This window comes from Cricetulus griseus, chromosome 5 (assembly GCF_003668045.3).
Source record: "Cricetulus griseus strain 17A/GY chromosome 5, alternate assembly CriGri-PICRH-1.0, whole genome shotgun sequence".
NCBI classification, from domain to species: domain Eukaryota; kingdom Metazoa; phylum Chordata; class Mammalia; order Rodentia; family Cricetidae; genus Cricetulus; species Cricetulus griseus.
Window position 1 is genome coordinate 191777366 of NC_048598.1, and position 18540 is coordinate 191795905.

General features: G+C 43.5%; 1 protein-coding gene across 1 annotated transcript in view; it reads left to right on the forward strand.

Moving 5' to 3' along the window:
• Rapgef5 (Rap guanine nucleotide exchange factor 5) overlaps positions 1-18540 on the forward strand; it is a 222048-nt gene that overhangs the window by 193995 nt on the left and 9513 nt on the right. Inside the window, 6 exon segments of the mRNA XM_035445921.1 lie at positions 1383-1480; positions 2904-3026; positions 4891-5069; positions 11853-11943; positions 14920-14970; positions 16613-16700. Of these exon segments, the coding sequence (XP_035301812.1) occupies positions 1383-1480; positions 2904-3026; positions 4891-5069; positions 11853-11943; positions 14920-14970; positions 16613-16700 (630 nt within the window).

The following is an 18540-nucleotide window of genomic DNA, read 5'->3' on the forward strand; positions in this document are numbered from 1 at the left end:
TTGCTGATGTTTTGTGGGTTTTTCTAAAAGAGGCACCAACTGTTCTCAAAGCTTCAACAGATTTCTAGATACTTCATGTCCAAGGTGGTGTCATAACAGCCTACTTGTTTTTTATTCAGAAGGCTAAAATTTAGTTTTAATCTTTGATGCTTTGGTAGCCAACTTGAAAGGACTTCAGGCCTGTGTTAACAGCCTACCACTGTAATAATATTGATCATTATAATGCTGACCCATTGGGAATAAATTAGACGATCATTCATGTGCTCTGTATTAACTAGACGTGGTTCAAAACAAAATCTGGCATTTAAGTTGATTAAGTTATCTAGAGAAAAGTGTGTCTGCTACTCACAGCAGTAACTTAAAGTGCCACCCTAGGGGAAACGGACTGTGTGGCTGCAGAACAAATCTACTGTTACTTCATCCTTGGGTGTGCATTTGGTGTGGAGGAGGGCATTCCTCTGTGAAAGCAGGGCGCAGCCTGCAGGGGAGGAAAACCCAGACTCAGACACTATCCAATAAGGAAGTTAAGCAGCCACCTCTGACGAGCATCCAGCCTCGCCAGTAACCAGAAACTAACCGAGAATCAGCCTTTTGATTTGCACATAAAGCAGACCATTCAAAAACTGTAATAGGTGTTGTTAGGTGTACAAGCTTTACATCTAATTTTAGGAATATATATTGATTTATTTCTAAAAATGAGAGTCGGTAAGCAGTTTGGCAGTTGGTATCAAAGGCTTTACAAACATTCCCTTTCACACAGGAATCCCATACGAGGAAGTCTGTTTAGAAACTTGTAGGTAAGCAGAAGGGATCTATGTATAAGGATGTTGACTTCAGCAGTGTACATTACAGCTACTGCAGTAACAGAACAGTTTGTCAAGACGCTGTGATGTGTCAGGCCCGGGCTCGTACTTAACATGCATTAATTTATATGACCAAAAGCAAAGAACCATTAAATGTTCAGCAGTAGAAGAATGACTAAATGATGATATAATGGGCTGCTATATAACCAATTAAACATGACATATAAACAGTAAGTGGTTAAGTGCTCATAATGAAATCAAACTATATAAAACAATATGTAGGACTAATCACTGAGTGTGTGAACAAGTGTGCATGCACTACAGTAACTGCTGATATAGGGACTCACATGGTTATTTTGGAGACAGGGATTATGAGTGAATTTTGTCATCTACCTTAACTGCCCTGTTTAGCTCCAGAGTGCTAAGTGGTGATGTTCCTACCACCACTGGCATTACATTAAAATGTGTGAAAACGAACTCACTCAAAGTCTGTTTATGTATTTTTAAGTATTTTTCTTGGGGCAAGTTTTACAGGCTTAGGTGTGTTTCTAATTACTCTTTTTTTTTTTTTAAATAAAGAAAAGCATGAATTTCAGCCAAATGACTTGGTCATTTCCAAATCCCTGGAGGCTTCAGGTCGGATATTTGTCTACCGGAAAGATCTAGCTGATACTTTGGTAAGGACTTCTGTGCTGGCATTTGAAACACAAGTGTCAGTCTCAACAAGATTTTCATGCTTTATTATGAAAAACATACATTAAGCTGTTTCCTCTCCCGGCCATGGGTCCTCTGCCCTGCAGTTTTCTCTTTGAGTTTATTTCAGTGTCTTGTCCCATCCTAGCAGAAAATCCCTTGAGAAACGGTGGCTTCCCCACCTCAATACCACAGAGTCTGTAAGTCCCCAAACCAGTATCTTCTGACACAACACTGCATCCTACACCCTGTGTGGGGGTAGAGAGGCAATTTATACTTGGCCCCCTCTCAAGGAAATCAACCCTCTGGGGAAATCTGTGAAGGTCTTCAGTAGTTTTTGTTTGTTTGTTTTTTAATAGGGAACCTTTTCCTAAATTTTAAAGTTCTAAAATGGCTTGTTATCCATGTCATTTATTTTTGTATAACAAGCCTTGTCATAGACACATTTTTCCCTCTCTCTCTCTCTCTCTCTCTCTCTCTCTCTCTCTCTCTCTGGGAACTGACCTCAGGAACATCATAGATGGTAGGCAACAAGCATAAGAACTCAATCACTGAGTTATACCACAGCCAATTCCCATTCTTTGTTTTTGACTCTAACCCCTTTAAGTATTTTAATTAGAGAATATCAGTTATTTTAGGAAAATACCAAATTGTTTATTTAATAACTTCAAAAGTGATGATAGATCTAAGGCTGTGTTGGCAGTTTAGTAGTCTCAGATTTTGAAGGAAGTACTGTTATCAACCTCAGAGTGGTTAGTTAGCCCCCAACTCCATGAGGGGGGAAGAAAAAAAACATTTGTTAACGTAGAATAATTAGCTAGCCTCATGGGCTCTAAGTAAAATTGCTTTAATTTTTATTTCTTGTTAGATTTTTTTTTCCGCTCTCCAAGGGCACTGTAATAAAATTTGTAAGCATGTGTCTGAGACGAGACTAGTCACTGGTATTTCCTGTAAAAGCCATGTCTGCCTTTATTGAAGTGCTCTGTGACATTTCTTTTGTTTGTTTTTATACTAACCCTGCTGGCACATTAATTCTTACCAGAAGCCAAAGTGATTCCAGGGCTTTCACTTTCATTACGCTGTCTGTCAGGGCTGTGTTTTATAATCAGATCTGTGGGTGCGTGGATGTGCCTATGAGCTTGTGCGGGGGGAGGGGGGAGGGGCAGGCTTTCTGGGTGAGGGATCACTGAGCATGTTCCCTTCTGTTCTTTCTACTGTTTCTGGGCCTGTTTTCCTGCAATGGCTGTCACTCACTGAAGCTGATCAGAGCAGGGAAAATATTAAGTGCTCTCAGAAATGATCGCTTTTCTAACCTGGGTTTCTAGAACCTTCCCTGTGGGCAGCCAATCCACTGTGAAGCATTTGGGGAACTACTGAAAATCCTTTTGCTTCTGTCTGTCTGTTCAGAATCCCTTTGCAGACAATGAGGAATCGCAGCAAAGACCTGTGAGGATTTTGGGAATGAACACCTGGGACCTGGCTCTGGAGTTAATGAGTTTTGATTGGAGTCTGTTCAACTCAATCCATGAGGTAAGCAGGGGGTGAAAGGGTGCCATTGATAATGTTGCTTTAACTTTTAACTGAATGATTTGTTGTTGTTTGTTTGTTCCGAGACATTTGTGTGGTGATACAGTTATGCTAGGACAGTGAGGTCTAGAAGCTGTCTGGGGGAGTTAAATATACTGAAAAATCTACCTCATCCCGAGAAAGTCAGAATATGTAACATGCTTTCTTTGCTTCTTGTTCAATCAAGTGCTTGGTGTGAGTGAGTGTGGATATATTGGGTTTATATGCAGACAGCTGGAGGGAAGTATAAGACCTGTGGGGATGTAATGATGTGATTGTATAGATTTTTACCAATATAATGATGCTATAATGAGATTGAAGAGTAATTTTACCTTTGATGTTAAGATGGCCATATATATAAATATATAAGAATATTTTATAAATTTTGCCAGGTGGTGGTGGTTTGCTCCATTAATCCCAGCACTTGGAGATCTATGAGTCTCAAGCCAGCCTGATCTATAGAGCTAGTTCTAGGACAGCCAGGGCTACCAAAGAAACTCTATCTCAAACCATCCCCCCCAAAAAAATATTCATATTTCTTAAATCTTAGAATGTGCTATAAAATTTCAAATGCTATCTTATCAAATTTACATTTTTTCTCCCTTGGGGACAGATTATAATGTTTATAAATTATATGCTAGGAGCAAATTGCTACTGACAGCTTGGTGTTAGCAGGGCTCACTAGAATGAGGAGATTAAAATGCTGTGGGTCTGTCCCCACGTGGTGTGTTCACCTTGCATTCAAAGAAGCTGCTTTTTCTGAAGGAGCCTTTCCTTTTGCAGGGAAACTCATGGCTGAATTTTTTTGGGACCCATAAGCCTTTCATTCTTAAATATCTGTTAAATTTGTTCATATTTTCTCACTGAAACATTTTTAGCATTGTCATGTGGTTTGAGCATGGTGTGAACTCACTCTGACCGGATGGCTTGTGTCTTCAGAAGTGTCAGTCAAGGGAATCTGCCTCCCCTTGTGCAGTGGCGAGTGAGATGACTTCTGAAGACACTGGCACTCAGTTAAACAAAGCTCTCTATTGTTTTGTTCGTGGTGACGCTAAATACTTGGTGGTCTTGGCTTGCATTTGTGAACTTTTGCCCTCTGCCCTTGATTTCCACTTTATTTCCATGTGTGATCTTACAGTGTCTTTAAAACACTGATTGTCATAGAGCACCTGCTAAGACCAGAGTCAACAGTGCCACCCGAAGACTTGTTAGAATTTCGGACTTTCAGAGGCCACGCACAGGCATGGCACTGCCCACCTATAGTCCCTTTTACTTGGAAGGCTAGGGCCACAGGATCAGGAGGCCCCAGGTTCAAGATCAACCTGGGCAATGTCGTGAGGCCTAGTATCAAAGGATGTTTGAGCCCTTCTTCGATTATTAATCAGTAATGGGGGAGGAGGTCCAGTAATCTGAACCTTACCAGTACTCAGGGTGATTCAGAGGACCCCAGAATAATCCGTTATCTGTTGGCTCTGATGTGTGGTGGCAAATGCTGGTGCCATTGATTGCCATAGTCAGTGGTCCTTTCCAAATTCCTGTGATTTAAACTTTAAAATGTTCCAGATTTTGTGCCAGTATGTCTTCCTTACATTCCGGGGGCAGGGCTGGGGTGGGGTGGGGATAGTGGTGGGGATGTGTAAGGATTCTAGGTGAACAAAGTATAGTGAAAACTAACGGTAAGCTGGCTTGAATCTGCTTACAGAGTTACCTGCTGTGTTTCCCTGTTAACACATTAAGGATGTAGGAGTGGCCTCTTGAAACAGCTGATAATGTGATTGAATTTTTGCATCAGCTTGACTTGAGCTGAAAATAAGCCTGTTTCTTTCAGCAAGAGCTGATCTACTTCACGTTCAGCAGACAGGGAAGTGGGGAGCACACCGTGAACCTCAGCCTTCTGCTCCAGAGATGTAACGAGGTCCAGCTCTGGGTGGCCACGGAGATTCTGCTCTGCAGCCAGCTGGGCAAGCGCGTGCAGCTGGTGAAGAAATTCATCAAGATCGCTGCTCAGTAGGTTTCTGGCGGTAAAGGGTGTTATCTCTCTTGAGAAAGTATGGCTGTGCTTTGTTTGTTTCATTTCTTATCATGATGAGAAGGGTTAGGATATAAACTTGTAACACTGGGTTAAGTGACCAAATGATTGAAAAGGTCTAGTTTCTTTTTTCTTTTTTTTTTTTTTGAATATTTATGTCTTTGCATTTGAAATTTTCGTATCTCAAAGTAAATGTCAAAATACCAGACTCTGCGTAGACATTATAACCTGCCAATGAGCACTTGTACAATATGGGTGGTGGTGCTGCCAGTGGGCTAGGAAAATGAAAGACGACTCGACCTGAGTGTGATGGGGGTGGTTATCACAAAATCCAGGGACATTCTAGGATCTCTGTGAGTTCAAGACTAGCCTGGTGTGCATAGAGACCGCTATCTCAGAAAGATATATAAATAAATCAAATAAAGCACTTATCAATTAAATGAAAAGGATCTGGTAGCAACCTCTGGCCTGCACACAACAGAGGATAAGCACAAGAACACACATGCACACTCAGCGAACTTGTACAAATATACATTATAAATAAATGGAGAGTATTTTTGCACATATGTCAGTTTGGGAGACATTGAGGGTAGAGTAAGTGCTATTTGTCTCTGTGTTGTTTGAGACATTTGGATGTAGGCACAGACTCTGAGATTCTATCCCCTCACCGTTATGTGACACAAGAGGATTCATCCTCACATAAGGATGAGGGATTGTCCGATTTGACCTACGCAGCCAGAGACATACTTCTGACAGGTCTTATTTCCCGTGCATTCTTGTCCCGAAGGGAGGCTAGAGAGCAACTTACTCAGGTGGGATGGTGCTCCATCCAAGGGAACTTGTGCTCCATCCAAGGGAACTACTTGAGCCTGGGGGGTCCCCTGCCATGCAAGTATAATTGTAAGTTTAACCCATTTTACTCAACAATTCAATTTTTTACAAGTAGTTATTAAATATACCTGATTTTGAATATTACTTTTCATTAGACAAACTTGAAGTTTACTTCAAACTTGCTTTAACTTGTTTCAGGCTTAACTGAGACAACATGTACAGAAGGCTATAGAATGATGGGTGTGTGTGTGTGTGATTCAGTTTCAAAACAAACCATCTTGGAAGCCTGGTATTACCTCCTCAGTCTAATAAAAGGAAAATACAGTGGTTAGCTGGAGGCTCAGCGGCCTAGTTGTTTTACGGGTACTGCTAAATTGATTTATACAACATGGTCACCTTAGCCACAATGGTAGTGAAGACACATGGCTACCAACATGATGGCAAGCCACGTGGTTGTTATTTACTCCAAGCCAAGCCCATCAGGTGCATACCCTTTTCCTAAATAAGAGTTGAATCCAAGTTACATACATGGTATGCTATAGCAAATTAATTTTAGCTATACATAGACTTTTTAAATCAATAAATTTTACAAATTCTGAAATATATAAAGTTTCAACAAAAAACTTTGCACAAAACCAGGAAAAAAGGGGGGAGATTTGTAACCTCTACAAAAATAGCTTACTTTCTGTTTGTTCTCAAGCACAGCTTATCTGTCTATTTCTGGCTGTTCTACTTTGTTCTCCTCCCCAACTCCCACCCCCACCCCAGACAGGGTTTTTCTGTGTATCCCTGGGTGTCCTGGAACTCACTCTGTGGACCAGGCTGGCCTTGAACCCAGAGATCTGCCTGCCTCTGCTCCCCTAATGCTGGGGTTAAAGGTGTGGGCCACCACCACCTGGCTTGTTCTCCTTCTCCTTATCACAGAGTCAGGTGGCCAGCCTGACACAGCAGAGACTTTGGAGGAAACTTTTAAACAAATACACTTGGTTCTGGGGTAAATGGGCTAAAACCCAACTCCAGAACCCTCCTCTCTATACAGTAGAACAGAATAAACAATATTTCTGTACCCAAATGTCGTTTAAGTATCTGTAAGTCTGAACCTAGTGATTGACGTTTGTATGTGTCTGTAGATGGACACAGACAACCTGAATGTTTTTACCTCTTAGCAACTAAAGATAAAAGCAGGATCTTCTAGGTTTGGGGGTGGGGGGACATAAGCACAAATAAGACAAAAAAAGGTCTGTTCTATTTCAGTTAGGAACAGACACAAGTTTGGAGGCCCAGCAGAAATGGCGAGTGGCTAGCAGGCATTCTGGCTCTTGAGTTCTGTTGTAAGCCCGAGCCTTGAGAAAGATTAAAGTGAACTGTGAGTTTTATGGGAGAGGGGGTCTTGGACCATGCTGCCATCCCTTTCATCTTATGAAGTTCGTTTACATAAATCAGGTTAGATATTGGAATATAAAGTTCCAAATCTGGGCCTGCAGTAGCTATTTGTTCAATGTATATTGAAGTCAGATCTTCATTGAAAGGCAAAGGGGAGTCACCAGTTTCCTGATAGGAGCTTCGTAAGTTAGCCCTCAGAAAATTTGGAACCCGTGACTGGGCCCAGGACCAAGATACAGACAGGGGCCAGTGTCTAGTTGAGTAGAGTGTCTCCTAAGTCTGGAAATGACTGAATATCCCTGGAACATAAGGGATATCCCCAACCTATACAGTTCCAGGGTGAAAGAGCCACAGGACCAGTGGAAAGTTGTTAGAACAAGTGGTCTCCCAGCCCATGGACAGCTCCTCTTCCTTCAACCGAGTGGGCCTTAAGGAAGTTTCAGAAAGCTGAGCTCCAGTGCTCTCCAAAACCTAACCAGGGCACCTCAGAGTTAGGCTCCTGGTTACCTAGTCCCAGTGCTTTTCTGTGTTATATTACATGCTCTGCTCCAGTGCAGCATGATCTCTCACCTAGGATAGACTGTGTTAGGGTGAGACAGTAAGGTGAGAGAGGAAGGGAGAAGACAGAATAAAAAGAAAAGGCTGCCTGAGAGAAACTTGCTGGGGCTTGAGCTGCTGGTAGGCTGTACGTACCATCCTGGGTCTTCAGCATCATTGTTAGGTTGTTTTTAAAAGGCAGAAAGAGAGAAAGACAGGGGAAATGGAGGGAGGGAGGGAGGGAGGGAGAGAGGGAGGGAGGGAGGGAGGGAGGGAGGGAGGGAGGGAGGGAGGGAAGGAAAGAAGGAAGCATGGAAGCAAGGAAGGAGGAAAGGCAGGCTAGCTCTCTCTGACCTTAGGCAGGACCATGTTTATTCATGGTAAGAGAGCATCTTGTCACCCATGTGTGTGGATGACCAAAATGCCTACAGGGGAAGATGGGACACAGTCACTTACAGGGATGGAAATGGGCAGGAATGACTTCTATAATCCTCCAGGGAAGCTGGGATGTTTAGCCAGCAGGAAACTGCCATTAACACTGAGTTGTTTTGGGGAATCCAGGACAAGGAAAGTAGCCCCTGTAGTCAGTGTAGATGCAGCCATGTGGGATTAACTAACTACACCGTACCTGATCTGCCTAAAACCTACAGCTCTGGAACCTGTGGGGAGCTGGATGTATGTGTCGGCCTAGATTGCTCAGAAAGTGCAGAGTGATCGCTTATTGTGTATATGTGGATCTGGATGACGTCTTGTGGGAAATCAGGCTTCAGGCCACAAAGTGCTCCCATAGCTCAGTGTGCTGCTCTGTAGAACAGAGTGGGGAAGGGCCTGATGCGGAGTCGGAGTCTGTCCTGGCTTTAAAGACGGGTAGGCTGCATCTCAGGAGTGTGGGAATGGAGAGCGGAAACACCAGTGAAAGGAGGAGCATTTGTTCTTCTCTTTGCATTCTGGGTAAGAAGAATGGAGGGTACCATTTCCACGGAGGGTACTCTGAAGACGGGCAGCAGGACAGGCAGCCTCTGTGGATATAATGAGCATGGTGTGGGGTTGAGAAGGAAGCTGTAGGAGACTGGCCAGCAAAGGCTGATTCGGTCAATCGAGAAGGCAGAAGGGATCAGTGGGAAGTCTGTGGCCAAGAGACTGATAGGGTAAGAATATGCTTTAGGAAAGCTAGCCCGTAAGTAGAGCGGAAACTGGCCAAGAGACCCCAGAAGCGTGAGACTGGGGGAGCACCTGTCTGAGGTCTGCCGTGATTAGATGGAAGAGCAGTTAACAGGTCTACATCCTGGGCTGACACTTTTGTGCTGAGTAGGTTTTTGTGGGGGTTTTTTGTTGTTGTTTTTTAGTTGTTTGCTTGTTTGCTTGTTTGTTAACTCAGCCAGTGTATTCTAAAATGGGCCCTGGGATTCCTGAAGGTGGCTGTTGTGGATAAAAGGTTTCTTAGAATGTGATGAAGAAAGAGAACAGCCAAGTTCCAAGGTGTAAAGTGGCACCACCCAGCTCCTTCCCGGTTAAGATCTAACCTGGGGGAATGAAATATATCCGTGTCTTCTCCTGATAGCTCCATGCTCCTGAATTATTTATGATGCTGGTCTCTATCCTAGCCCATGGAGCAGAATGCTAACTGAAACACAAAGTTAAATTCCGTATAATCACGCCATAGGAAGAACCAAGGGAAAACAGCAATCTCCACAATCATGAAGTATCTTCCCCTGCCTGAGGCAGCCGATTTGCATATTCATGTTTCCCTCCTTCTCACCGTCCCCATCCCCCACCTCTGTGGATTGAGTGGATTTTCTTTCCTCACACAGACAAAGGGATGGTTGCTGGACTGGAATGCTTAGTGTCAGGCAGCCAGCCTGCTCTTATCTCGGGATGAATGGCCCTTGGTAACAGGATTCCAGGCCTGATTGGCATCTAACTCCTGCTCAGAATCAATTTGTCTCGTTCAGAAATTGTGTCTGTATTAATTTAATTTCCTTAAAAAAATTCAGATGGGGTGTGTGTGTGTGTGTGTGTGTGTGAATTTTATGACTAAAATGAAACCATGTGAACCAGCAGAAATTGTATGTGAGAAAGTAACAGATTAAAAGATGGGAAGCATCTAACAACGATGTATATAGATAAATGATGCAGAGAACCATTTACCTAAAAGCTCTTGTTCTCAGTTCCAGCACTGACTGTGTGCAGGGCTTGCTGTGCATTAAGCCATTGGATAGACACAGGAAGACAAATAAGGAGATGTGTATCCAGCCTTAATGAGCTTCCTCTCTGAGGCTGGCAATTACCTGTAGGGCCTCCCTTGTGTGAGGACTCAAGGGTGGGAAGGATCTTCTGCCAGTGGATTGGAGCATTCTCACTGACAGGAGCTCCAGCAGAGGAGCTTGTTATTTCAAACATTCCATCAAGATGGAGCTAACTCCAGCTTTGATGGAAGTGAGTGGCAGGCAGGAGAGGTGAAGTCAGTGCTCCACCCTAGGCAGAAGAGATTCAAAAGTAGTCACAGACAGGAGGCTCCTTCCTTCAGTGTGTTCATAGAATATACCACATAAGGCCCATTGGGCATGTGGAAGTTGACAAGAGACCAGAGGAAGAATCAGCAAGACTGGGTTCCAACAGCTTCATACCTAGATACAGGAACTGAAGGCTGCATCAGAACTGGACAGACTTGGGGACCAGCCATAGCAGCAGAGGATTGGTTGTGGCAGGGCCTACTGGTCCCCAGATACTTTCTGCTGTAGGTGTGGAGGCAACAGGGTTGCTCTGGCTCCTCTCTTCATGAGGAGAGAACTTTCTTCCCAACTCAGAGTTCAGGTACAGTTGTGCTGGAGCAGAGTCTGGCTCACAAGGCAGATGGGACATGCCAGGACACAGCACACATTCTTATTCATTCTAGCGCCACTAAAACATCACAGCTTTGGAAGACAGCATATGTGGGAACCTTTAGCTGGCAGACATGGTGTGTGGCGGTATGGTACAGCTTCCCTGCACTGTGAGGCTGAGGCCAGTCTGAAGCTTTATAGTAAGTTCCAGTGCAGCCCGGGCTGCGTAAGGAGGCTCTATCGCTCTATCTCAAAACTAACCAAACAAAAAGCGAAAGGAAGGAAGGAAGGAAGGAAGGAAGGAAGGAAGGAAGGAAGGAAGGAAAACACTTTTCACGTTTATAGCTTCTGTACCATCATGTCATAGCTGGAAACCTAATGAAAAAAATCACAAATAACTGAAAAGTTGCATAAAAACGATTCCCTTTGCAGCATTCTGTGTGCCTGGAAAGAACTGAAACTAGCATGGGCTACACTAGGAAAACTAAGTAAAAATTAAATTATGAACATGCTCTTTTTTATGAACTCTCATTGTAGCAAAAGATACCTTCTTGGACTTCTGAATCTACTGTCTTCAACCCCAGTACAGGGAGAACAGAAATGTTCCTTATTAATTTCTTACTTTTATAAATGAGAAATGTGGAGGGCTATCCCATTGTATATGCCATATACTCAGAGGATGGATGGTTGGACAGACGGATGGACAGACAGACAGACAGACAGACAGACAGACAGAGAGAGTGTGGTATCCATTTGTCGTCAGGAAAGAATGTTATGTTTGAATGAATGAGAGAACTTGGACTCATGAGGTGAGAGAGGTGCAGATGTAGGGAAAACACAGGTACTCAAAGCTAAGGAGAGCTGCAGGAGCCTTCGGTCCATGGCAGATACAGAGAAGTGGGCATTTCAAGGCACAGTGGCTGAAATCATAAGTGCACACAAATGAATGTTAGAAGGGAAGAGTCTCCTGCAGTGTTGGGAGGGATTTGGGGAGGCAGGGCAGAAAGGAGCCCAGGAGACATAAATTCTTTCTTGTGCATTAGAAACAGTTGGGACAGCTGTACCTCTCCCTGGACAGTGACAGGTGTGTCATCAGCTGAGCCGTGTCCCAGGAGTCATGGGGCTTTATCAGTGACTGCCCACTGTCTGAAAGAGTGTTTCTCATTCCCCATTCTCCTCTGTCCACAGCTGCAAAGCCCAGCAGAACCTGAACTCTTTCTTTGCTATCGTGATGGGTCTCAATACTGCCTCTGTGAGCCGGCTGTCACAGACCTGGGAGGTGAGCCTGGGGCTTTGCACTGGGGGTTGGGTTGTGGGTGTGGGACAAAACGAAATGCTCCAGGGGGAACTTGTAGTAGAAATAAGTAGATATAAGTGGTTTAAATGAGACAAATTCTGCTTTACTAAAAGTATTTATAGGAGGGCTGTGACTGGGGTGGTGGAGGGTAGGAAAACCATTTCTATCAAATGGTCTCTCAATTGATCTTTAGCATGGGCCTCAAAAGTGTCTGAAAAAGATTTTAGAAAATTTAGGTGTTTTAAGTTTGTCTTCACCCTCCTTTGCATTCCCTAAAGGCAGCTCTAGCTCCATGCTGCCTAGTCATCCTCCAGTCTGGCCTGTGGAGCGAGGTGTGCACAGAGATACTTAACTGGCCTGAGAGTGAGGGGTGTGCACAGAGGCCAAGTTATTAAACTTAAGTGCCCCCGCTTGCAGGCCTTGGACTTGTTCATTCACATTGGCGTGCATAGTTTTTCAAAGTTGCCAAGGTAACTGTGCATTCTAATTTTCTAAATTCTAATTTTCTAAGCTGGTTGGTGGTGGCACACGCCTTTAATCCCAACACTTGGGAGGTAGAGGCAGGTGGATCTCTGTGCGTTCGAGGCCAGCCTGGTCTACAAAGCTACACAGAGACCCTGTCTGAAAAAAACCAAAGAAATAAAAAATAATAGTAAAAAGGGCATTCTATATTTATAGAAAGCTTAAGGCCTCCCAAATTCTAGTACTGCTTCTGTAGATGGTGAAGGCTGCTGGGATTGTGAGATGCAGGAGGTCAGTCTGGTTGACTCATAGCTGCAGAGGATGTATGAGAAGAACCAAACCGGGAGAGCCAGAACTTAGAAGCATCACACCACCTCTCCCGAAGCCCCATCCCTGCCTTCTGTGGGCTTTCATTCCCCTTGCTCTCCATCTCTGGTGACTGGCTCCCTCGCTCTGTGCACCGTTTCTGTCCCTCATCTTCTCTATAGAACTCACGTCAGCCTCCACTGGGCTGTGACCTGTGTGGTCCACAGTGGTCTCCTTGACCTCTCCTGGTCCTGTCACTGACTGTGTTCTCCCTGTGGATTCATTCCTTTTGAGTCAGGAGCTATGCCCAGTGGAATGCACTGTGCTGACCCAGGGGGTGGGAGGTAGTGCTCTCCTTGAAGAGGATCCAACAAAAGAAATAAAAGACATGAAAGGGTTGCCCTCTCTGGTTAAACAAACAAGACGGCCAAGGACGTTAAAGATTAAAGGAGATGGGAGACAACTGCCATGCTGATTAGAGCCACAGGAAGACAAATGGATAGTGAGGGATTTGAACTTTGATTTGCAGGAGTAATTGAATTACATTTGAAAAGCTGATTCAGCATATTGACCCCCTGCTGCGGTCCACGGACTGCACCAGTGCCACAGGGAAAATGAATATCAGAGAATGCTGTGTGATAAAGGACCTGCTAAGCCAGGTCTCACTGGCCCAGGGAGAAGTGAGTGGACACACTCTGTAATCAGAGCAGCTGGACTTTGGAGGCTGAGGAAGAAGTTGTTGGTACTTGAGGCTGGGCATCCCAGCAGAGGTGACCACAGGACCTCAGAGTCAAAGGAAAGTGATCATGTTATCAAATAAAGGGAAGAAGTAGGCTTGAGAAGGGTAAACGGGGGTCAGCAGATTCTTAAGATGAACTGATGAGATGGTCTCTATTGCAGAGACTTAACTCTGCCACTCTACTGCAACAGCCATAGTTAATGAATGAATGATGGCCATGGGAGTGTTCCAGTAAAAGTTTCTTTACAAAACAAATAGTCTCTGGGCCAGGTTTGGCTTGTGGCTGACCTCAGGCTAAACCAGTTTGGTTTTAAGCACACTGAGGAACATTCATCAGGATACCCAACAGACTAAGGTATGGATCAAAGTAAAGACTGGAAAAATTACAAATGTTTGCATTTTGTATTTTATTTACTGGGGAGCAGCCATTTCCAGGTAGATTAAACCACTTACTACAGAGAACCGAGTCAAGAGTATCATACTGAAAAAAAATTAAGTGGTTATAAAGTTTAGCTATTGGAAACTTAACATCATTATTTTGATTCAGTTTGTTAATGAAACCTCTCTGGAATATCTTGATATGAATAATAATAATTATTATTATTATCTTAATATTCCTTGTTAATGTTAATAGCTGGAATCTGTTAAGCAACCATGAACAGTTGTATTTATTTCATGGTTTGTTGTTGACAGCTGAGACCAGAGAGGGTGCAGACTCATACTAAACACACATAGCTGGAAGGGCAGTGGGCAGTGGGCAGAATTCACAGACCCTTGGTTAGGCCATCTTTCTATGATAGGCCACTAAGGCAGTGTGAAAGGCTCTGTGTTTTCTCCTCCTCGTGTAGGCACAGGCACACCTTCCCACTTCTGTCATCTTATATACCTCCTGTTATACTTCAGATTCAGTGATTCCATCCCCTAAGGTACAAGCTGAATCACCTAAGGTTTTCACTGTCTTTGTTATCTGGCTTTTGCTGTACATGTAGTGTTGCCTGTGTGTGTGTGTGTGTGTGTGTGTGTGTGTGTGTGTATGCATATGTGTGTGTGTGTGTGTGTGTGTATATATATACACAGCCAACATTGTCATTTCCCACCTGGTCGAGCTATTATAAGGATTAGCACATTCATCAGAGATGGGATGCCGAAGTCTGTGTTCATTAAGCAACCACTGGTGTGTAGAATGTCTACCCAGCTAGATTCCTCTATACCGTGTGGCTGCCAAGACATTTTTAGCAACATGCCTAACGACGGCCATGTTGAGGGGTGTGATGAAAACTGCAAAATGAGACAAAATCAAGGTAGAGCCCAATGACAGATATTTATGTTCAGAAAGGTGTCGTGAGTAAGAAGAACTCAGTGCCAGTGTCCCTTAGGGCTACTTCTCAGAATCGCTGCCTTCCACAGCCTTTGTGGTTGCTGACTGTAGATTTGTTTTGTTTTGTTCTAAGAAAATTCCTGGGAAGTTTAAGAAACTCTTCTCTGAACTTGAAAGCTTAACGGTAAGTAAAGAGGACTTATTCTTCAAACTGATATTAGTGTGTAGACGGAGTTTCTTTTCCGCCTGGTCCCACAGCTATTTAGCCCCAGATAAACACACTGAGACGTATGTTACTTATAAACCTTTTGGCCCATGGCTCAGGCTTCTTATTGGCTAGCTCTCTCTTAATTATAACCCATTTTTATTAATCTAAGTATTTCCACATGGTCTTATCTTACTGGAGAATGCTCCTGCATGTTACTCTTTCAGTGGCTATGTGGCATCTCCCTGGCAGCTTCTCTCTGCCTTCCTTTCCCCAGAATTCTCCTCCTCTGGTCACCCCGCCTATACTTCCTGCCTGGCTACTGGCCAATCAGTGTCTTATTCATCAACCAATAAGGGAGCCATATGTACAGAAGGACATCCACCATCATTAGTGCTATTTCCCTGTGGGTTCAGGGTTCAACTTACTGTTCTTCATCCTATAGATGCCTAAACTGACTGCTTGCGTCTAAAACTACAGTCTTGAGTTCAGGGTGGTGATATAACCCTAGTACTTTGGGAGGCTGAGGCAGAAAAATTGCAAGTTTCATACCAGCCTGGACTATGAAATGAGACCCAGTCTTAAAAATAAATGATACATTGACCATGCTAACATGGAAAAGAAAAAAAAATCTCATGGGACCCCAACTCTAGACAAAGAACTACAGGTAACCAGAGAATACTGAGAGTGGAGAAATAATCTCCCCAAGGGAAGGCCCAATCAGTTGGTTGTCCTATACCAGGTGATCAGCCCTAAAGTCATATACATGGAAGGAGCTTTATGCAGCTTGAGGAGGAGGTTGTATTTATATATTTGGGAATATACACACAACATGTTTTATATACACATAAACTATATAACAACAAGGGGGCAGGTTCAAGAGAAGGTTGGGTAAAAGAAAGAGAAGGAGAAAAGTGATAAAATTTCAATTTTTTAAAATTTAAGAATAAATGATAGGTAGATGGTAAGTAGGTAGGTAGATGGATAGATGATAGATAAGCAAATAGACAGTAGATGGAGGTAAGTAATGAAATGTTGTGTCCACTAATGCTGCCTCCTCTCCTTGTGAAATCCATACAATTTTTTTTTCACAAGGCATTTTCCATTTCACAACATGAAAGTAGACTTGGTGAGTGGTTAGTGTGCTACGCATTAATCCTTCCCCTCTGCACTTACTGTTCCTTAGGTTTATATACAAGATCCGTAACTTTTATTTTTCTTTTTTAGAATTTGGGCATTGTTTTTGCATTCTGAGGGCAGCTTCTCTTTGCAGTGGATTTAACAAAAGACTCATGAGATTACCTCATGGTAGAAATTATGCAGAGGAACTGCACTTGACAAACCTATTTGAGGAAAATGATAGGGCAATCACAAGGTGTCTGTCTCTTTTACAGTCACCTCCCATTATTGTAGACCAATAACTTGAATTCCACGCATTGCCTAGATTTCCTACCCCAATTAGTGTGTTTACTCTCCAAGGAAACCTTTATCCACCTCATTCTTAGGAAGAAACCTCTCTGTATCTAATGATGTTCAAATTGTACAGCAGATGTAGATCGAGAATTGCTTCTATAGCACATTGATTCTTTTTCTTCCTCTGTGTGATCTGCTTGGTTGGCAGGATCCTTCCCTAAACCACAAAGCCTACAGGGATGCGTTCAAAAAGATGAAGCCGCCAAAAATCCCGTTCATGCCCCTATTGCTCAAAGGTAATGATTTCCTATCTGTTATGGGATGCAATGTCGTCTTCTAGAAATGTCTCCTTCTAACTACAGCAGAAAAAAAAAATGGGACTCTCAGTTAATGTCTTATAGTAGCCTCAACTTTTATACCTCTATGTGTGTAAGGAATTGTTTTTCAAATACCCAGTTTTGTTTTGTTTTTAGATGTCTAGAGTGTATAATTGTACTTGAATGGTGTCACAGCACTTCATCTCGAAACTTGTGTGTTCATATCACTTTGTCCCTCAGCCCTGCATTATTTTCTTGAATGCCATGTGTAGTTATATTAAGAATAAGGCTAGCACTGTTATAGAGCCCAAAGAGCCAGCAGTTGTCTGTTTCCATCCGAGTTTCAGAGACATCAGTGCACAGTGTACCGGTGTGGGTGAAATCCTGTCATTTGACAGAAGCTACGCAGCACATGAAAACCAGTGGCACAAAGTATTCTTTCTGTCTCCAGGAAGCGGCATCTAGCTGGGGAAGGTGTCTGACAGCTCCGCATTTACCACCGAGCTCTCTTCTGTAGAGCACACGCAGTTCATGTGAAATGTGTCAGTTAGACTTGCTGACATCACGGTGATCTGTCAAACGGGGTGGGGAGGGTTGTCAGTGGGAGGGAAGGCTGCAGAAGCTAGCCTGAACTCCTGACCTTACGTGTACCCCAGGGAAAGGGAACTGGGGGAAATGTTCCTTGGCCACATTTCACTTGTTTCAAGGGGTTTTGTAGACAGACGCCTTCTTCCAACCTCTGCCTCTCAGAGATAATGTCTACAGAATCAGGCTCCATTGACCGGCCTCATAAACGATTCTGGAGAGGAGATGCATTGCTGACTGAGATGGTTGGCCATACTCCCCGGCTCCCCCCACTTCCATCCCAGCTGACAGTTAAGCTGTCATTCTCTCTTCTGCCTGTCTTGGAGGACCTGGTTACATGAAAACCCATCTTTAAAAAGAAAAGAAAAGTATAAAAATGTATATGATGCCTACCGTCGGACACTTTAATTCTTAGGTGCTTTAACTGAATGGCTATTTGAACTATTTTAGGGTAACTAGTTGAATATTTAATGACGAGTCTTCCTCTCACTCCTTTACCTTCTATTTCAAGTTGCTTTCGTTTAGAAAATGGGACGAGGTTGAGCTCAGGGCCTGTGTGAGCTGGAGGGTTAGCCCTCCCATGGTTCCTGTGGTAATAGTAGCTCCTTCAGCTGCTAAAGCCTTTCTTCTCCTCATGCCAGCCTTTGTCCCTTTGTCACCGCCTCAGCTTTCTGTTCACCAGTCCCTTTTGCACTGCAGCTTCCTGAAGCCCACAGTAGCTTGAGACACACATGTGCACGTACTCACACACACTCACTCATGCTCTCACACATCCACACACACTCATACACTCATACTTGCACACACACTCACACTCACACACTTATACCCACACACTCACTCATACTCTCCCACACATACGCACACACTCATATAATACACACACTCATACACTCATACTTGTACACACACTCACACTGACACACTTATACTCATACTCTCCCACACATACTCATACTCATTCATACTCTCTCACACATACACACTCATATTTGCACATGCACTCCTCACACTCTCACAGATACTTACACACTCCTACTCACATACTCACTCATACTCATTCATACTCTGTTACACATACACACACTCATATACACACTCATATTGCACACACACTCACACTCTCACAGATACTCACACACTCACTCATACTCTCACATACTCACATAGATACTCACACTTAAACACACTCACATATTCATAGTCTCTCACACACACTCATACTCTTACACAC